Source organism: Malaclemys terrapin, chromosome 8 (genome assembly GCF_027887155.1).
Source record: "Malaclemys terrapin pileata isolate rMalTer1 chromosome 8, rMalTer1.hap1, whole genome shotgun sequence".
In the NCBI taxonomy this organism is placed as follows: Eukaryota; Metazoa; Chordata; order Testudines; family Emydidae; genus Malaclemys; species Malaclemys terrapin.
Genome location: NC_071512.1, coordinates 44,123,475 through 44,129,647, shown reverse-complemented (window position 1 = coordinate 44,129,647; position 6,173 = coordinate 44,123,475). Strand labels below are relative to the sequence as shown.

The 6,173-nt window shown below is 46.3% G+C and overlaps 1 protein-coding gene across 2 annotated transcripts in view; it reads left to right on the top strand.

Moving 5' to 3' along the window:
* The first annotated feature begins 554 nt into the window (after nucleotides 1-554).
* Nucleotides 555-6,173, top strand: part of TEDC1 (tubulin epsilon and delta complex 1) — a 205,628-nt gene continuing 200,009 nt past the window's right edge. For both annotated transcript variants that reach the window (XM_054038539.1, XM_054038538.1), the window contains exons 1-2: nucleotides 555-718; nucleotides 2,857-2,935. In XM_054038539.1, the coding sequence (XP_053894514.1) occupies nucleotides 596-718; nucleotides 2,857-2,935 (202 nt within the window). In that variant the 5' untranslated portion in view covers nucleotides 555-595. The remainder of the gene's footprint in view (nucleotides 719-2,856; nucleotides 2,936-6,173) is intronic.

Sequence of the window (6,173 nt, the reverse complement as noted above, 5' to 3'; positions counted from 1 at the left end):
CGGACAAAGAGGCCCCGGCCGAGCCTCCCGATTTTCCCGGACATGCCCGGCTTTTGGGGATTTCCCCCCGGACGGGGATTTGAGCCCCCAAAAGCCGGACATGTCCGGGAAAATCCGGACGTATGGTAACCCTAGCAGAGCCCCCTGGACCGGTGGCCAGGATCCGGGCAGTGTGAGTGCCATAGGTTGCCTACCCCGCCCTACACAAAGTCCCAGCTGCTGGGGTAACCTGAGCTCAGACTCTGGGTCAGCCCTCTGCACATGTCTAGCCTCCAGGGCGGCAGCAGAGGCCAGCCTGGCAACGAGCGCTGGGCTGGACCCGCTAGAGCCCTGCTGCGGGATTTCCAAGTTGCTTGGCTCTGCCAGTCCCAACCAGGCGGCTCTAGCGCGCAGCAGCCTGGCCACGTGCTCCCGGAGAGGGCATTACTGAGGATACAGGCGAGAGCGACGGCTTCCGCGCGGCTTCACTTGTCCATTGCGCACGCACGCCCACCTTGCGCATGCGCCCTGGGAAGCGGGCCGTGTGCACCTGCGTAGTAGTGTGGAGGCGCCGTTTGAGCGGAGGCGCGCGGCGAGTGTCGGAGTTTGAAGCGGGATGTGGCGGGGCCGGGCTGGGACGCTGCCAGCGGCCATCGGGGCGCTGTGCCGGGCGCTGCCGCCGGTGAGCCGGCCCGCCCCGGAGACCTTCCGCCTCGCCAAGTTCGACCGGCCCGAGGCGGTGAGAGCGGGGGAAGCCGGGACCGATCCTCCCTGGACCCATAGTAACAGCACTGTCTCCTCTGCCCCATAGCATCACCACTGTCCCCTGACAGTGCCCCCTCACTGCACCCCAGCAGCACCCCATCGCCTCTCGGTGGCCCCTGCCCCATAGCAATACCCCTCTACCCTTACTGACCCATAGAATCCCTCTACTTCCTGGGTTTGCCCCCGCTACCCCACAGCATCCACCCTGCCCCATAACATTAATGCCTACTTTTCCTTTTACCCTTGTAATGTCATCTCTTCTCCCATACCATCACTCCCTTGGTGGGACCCTAGGCAACTTTCCTATGCTCTCAGGCTTTCTTCATGCTGGGTATTCCTGCCTTTGGCATAGGTGCCCAGTTGCAAGCTCCTGGTGAGACAGTAGCTGATATAAGCACAGTTTGCCACTCAGCCCAGTGTGCAACCAGGTCACACTGCTGTGGTGCAAATTGTGGCTTGTAACAGCTTTGCTTGTAATAGGGTCTGCACTGGGCAGCTACACCAGTGAGTGGGGTTCGAACAAATCCCCAGTGGCAACAAGGTCTGTGCATCAGTTTTGCCTGCTGTAAAGGAGGAATAATAACACTCAGTGAACAGTATAAAACACTTTAAGGTGTGTGGATGGGACGGTGCTGTATGAATATTCAATGTTACTCACTAGTTCTCATTAAAATAATGCCTCCATACTGTTCGTATAGCTGTTCTGTACAACTCTGTGTATCTGTGCCCTCCAGCACTCCATGGTGTTCTTCACTAGCTTGTCACCACCTGGTAGCGTTGGCACCCCTCTGCTGTGATCCCTGTAATGTCAACTCCTAAGGGTTTGTCTACATATGGAGTTATTCTGGAATAACTGCTGAATAACTCAATGTGTGGACGCCCTTATTCTGTACTAAGAATCGCCACATACAGAGTTATTCAGGAATAGTTCTGGTGCTCCAAATTCACACTCTACCTTAATTTGAATTACCTTTCAAATCTAGGGAAGCATACCCTTTCCCTCTCCCGTGCCTGACAGTCACATTCCCTCTGAAGCCTTGATTCTGTAGGTATGAAGGTACCCCTCATAACCCACCTGAGGCCCTTTAGTCATGGTACGTCAGCCATCCCTGTAATGACTCCAGCTTCCTCCTCCCTCCATGTTGGGAAATAAAAAGCCCAGACAGCCAGATATGCACGATCAACTTCCATTTACATTAGAGGGAAATAATCTAAATCGAAGAGCAAAATAGTCTCCCTTGTCTCCATGCTGCCCTTCCTTTCTTTTCGGTGGGATGATCTCTTTCCATGTCTTCTCTTGCTTAGAATCTTGTTCAGAAGCTCTGAAAAATTCCTGCTCTTGGAGAATTTCCTGGAAACTTCTATTTTCTACTCCTCCCTCCTCCCCTCCCCCGAATTGAAGCTTGACACTTCCCTCTGGCGTGCAGCACATTCTGCTGGTCACTCAGAGTATACTTCCCTCCCCTTATCCTGAACAATCTTAGGCCCCCTCTGTGCTAGGGCTTTGGAAACTCTATTGGCGGAAAGGCCTTGACCTATCTCTGCATATAGGCTGTTTTGTATTTGTCTAGGCATTTTACAAATGTTGGCTGCAATTCCTTGTAGGTGGGCTTGCCTTAAACTGTCATAGTCTGTAACTGTGCTATCCTAGCTTCTAACTACATTGGTTGAGCTAGTTCTCATAATAATAGCCCACAATGCAATGCCTGGTGTTTACAAATTACCCTATAGCTCCTGCTCTTGCAGCATTATAGGACATTTCTTTCAGGCATCCCAGAACGAACTGGTACAAGTGTAAGTATAAAGTGTGCTGTATGTGGCTGTGCCTTTTTAGAAACAGTGCTGTTGTGTGATTGTGGGAGAGAGGTGCCCAATTGTTCCAGGCAGTCAACAACCCTGTAACACTTTCCTTTGCTGAATGCACAATCTTCATGTTATTACCATTAATCTGAGGAAGCACAGGGCAATACAAGTACCTGCCTATCCTTTCCCCTCTTTTCTTGCTGAGTGGACACCTTGTGTTGTTCCAGGCAATGGCCAGTGCTGAGTAATTAAAGACAAATACATGGCGACTCTTCCGAATGCTGATGTTTCCTTTCTGATCTTTCATAGAGTTTGCAGATTTGGAGGCTGCTGTATTCTCTTCTAAAGCAAATCCATGACGGAGGATGGACTGAGCCTGATACCATAGGTAATAAAGTATTTTCTCACCTGGTGCTTGTAAGGTTTGACTCAGTTTCTGGGAGTGACCTGAGTTGGACTTAGAGCTCCCCTTCCTCAGCAGCCCAGCATTGCGGGCTTCAGACGCCATTCTGAACATCTTAGTTTATCCTATTGACCCTAATTCTTGCATCAAAGATGTGAAGATGGATTTGTTCATCAGAGCCTGTTGATTCATACTGAGCTTGTTTTATCCATGTTAATGAGGTTTCAGTCAGGCAAGCTGGATGTTCTCTCTCAGCTGTAGGCTCTTGCTTGTTTGGTGCATTTTACCTAACAGGTTACTGCAGTTGCATTTACAGTCTGCATTGGCTTTACAAGTCCCCAGAATACTCAGAGATAATTACAGAAAACAGGTTTACTTCCTCTCTAATCTCTTATTTTCTCCTTCTAAACATGACACTTGACTCCACAGTAAAGTGGCATTAAATCCTACCTTAGGGCTGTGGATTATAATGGATGAACTGTGCCTCAGAGCTATATAGCCTGTGTTGTGGAGCCAAGTCTCGGAGTAAAGAAGGAATCCACTATGTGTATGTACTTTAGAGAGGATGTAAAATACAGCTATAATCAGGAACCATGTCGCAGAGAGAGCCTGCGTACAGGTTGGCTTTTTTACCATCTTGTCAAAGGGAAGAGCTTAATCACTGTTGGCTATTTAAATATACATTACTCCAAACACAGTGCTAGTCCTCAGGTCTATGCCTTCCCCAGATATCCCCTAGTGACCTCCTACAGTGTGCCCCTTCACTGGAGCAGGGATGATGTGAATGTGGAATCCTTCCACAGCCTTAGAAGTTTTCTCAGCCCCAAACCAGCCAAAATTGGCTCCTTAAATCTCCATGAGTCAAACTATGCTTGTCAGGCTTCTGAAGATCCAAAGTAGCCTACAGTTGTGGAAACTGAAGCAGAGAGATTAAATGACCTGGCCAAGATCTCTCAGGAAGTCCATGGCTGAGCCAAGAATTGAATACTGGTTCCCCTCGTTCGGTTCCCAGTCCACTGCCTTAATCACAGGATCATCATTTTTTTTTCCTAATGCTTCAGTTGCTATGCACAGACATTACACTGAAGTTCCATCATGTGCACCTATGTGCTAAGGCAATTCAGCTGTGTCTCTTGCACACTTGATAGGGATAGACATGCAGAAAGCATAGCTGAGCACATAATTTGGCCTCTAATCTATTAATTTACAGGCTGATTGGCCTTTTAAAATATTAAATTGGGAAAAAAGAAATGCCATCATATGGAACAGTGATTGCTCCCGCATTGGTTGTTGGCAGAGTCTGAACTTGAGATCTTCATATGCACATGATGGACCTCTAACCAGAAAGTTGACACACACTTTCGTAGTGAATTGCACAGTTTTTGGTAGACAATAGTATGATTTTGGAAATTAGGATTCCTGGAGTGTCTTTCTGGTTTGATTTCAAGCAGTCTGGTTTAGTGGTTAAAGCAGTGGTACAGGCAGGATAGCGAAGCATACAGATTTAACACATTTATCGAATGGCTAAGTGAATGAAGGTTGCGTCTGCCATATTCAAGACCAGTGTTCTATTATGTTAAGCCTCCATTTTTTGCAGTATCTCAGTGCCTCCTAATCTTTAATGTATTTTATTTTCACAACATTCCATGTTACAGATGGCAATCTGAGACTTAGAAAGACTAAGTGACTTGCCCAATGTTACACAGGAAGTTTGTAGCACAATTAAACTCGGGTCTCTGAGACCTAGACTAGTACCCTAACAACTGGGCCTTCCTCCCTTCTTTGTGTAACTTCTCAGTTACCTTATCTGTAAAATTGAGGGAAAATAATAATTCCCTGGCCCTAGAGCAGGAGTATCTGGGCTTGGTCAGTATAAGTTATGAAGAGCACACAAATATTAAAAGCAGTCAGTGGAGGAGGAGACTTGATTTCATGGTCTCCTGGCGCCCAGGCCAGTGCACCTTTTAGACTAAAAGTATTTTCTGGGAGATCACTCTCTCTGAGTTTTGACCTGGAGTCTGCACATTGCCAGAGATCTCAGCAATCCTCATCACTTGTAGGACCAAAACAAACTCTAATTACTTTTTGTTGTTCGGTTTTGGAACTGGTTATTGTTCCAGACACTAGCTCTTGCAGGGTATCAGAGGGGTAGCTGTGTTAGTCTGAATCTGTAAAAAGCAACAGAGGGTCCTGTGGCACCTTTGAGACTAACAGAAGTACTGGGAGCATAAACTTTCGTGGGTAAGAACCTCACTTCTTCAGATGCTCTTGCAGGGTATCCCAAGGATACAAGTATCCTGTGGCTTCTGCCCATGTTTTTTTATTCAGTATGTGTTCCAAAAACGCGATAGACTTTCCAAATTTCAAAAACGGGTCACTTTGGAGAGAGATTGGCTTGGGAATCCTTTTGCATTGGCCTTGTTAGCGCTACAAAAGTAATTTTCCCTCTCTTGATATTCACCCCTTCTTGTCAACTGTTGAGAATAGACCACTTCCACCTTAATTGAATTGGCCTCCTTAGCAATGACCCCCCCCACTTGGTAAGGCAACTCCCATCTTTTCATGTGCTGTAATATTTATACTGCTTGTATTTTTCACTCCATGCGTCTGATGAAGTGGGTTTTAGCCCACGAAAGCCTATGCCCAAATAAATTTGTTAGTCTCTAAGGTGCCACAAGGACTTCTCATTGTTTTTGCTGATACAGACTAACATGGCTACCACTCTGAAATCTTTTGATTAAATGACCCTCAAATTTATACTATAAACTATACCCCAATTCGTGAGCTAGCATATGGGGTTTCAAGTCACTTTCACTATGTATGTTCATTTTAGGGAGGACTCAAACTCCTGCTTTAGACAATCATAATTATGGAGTGACCAATGGTCACTTTGTACTTCATATAGAAAAAGATTGTCATATTTTTAATGAGTGATGGTGCATAACTTCAGATTTGGGAAATCATCTAGAAAGTATTATGTACTACAGACAGTGTTTTTAAAATGAATGAACTTGTGCAAAACCCCCCCAAACTAAAACCAAATCACACACCAACGAATCCCCCCTAGTGTTCAGTGGATGGAAAATCTTGGAAGTCATCCTGTTTTAGAAGAGAATATTTTTCCTCTTTCTCTATATAACTATTTCTTATCCTAAACTTCTGTGGGGAAAAGTTCACACACACCAAAAATTCAGAATCATAGTTCCTTCATCAAGAAAGTTAG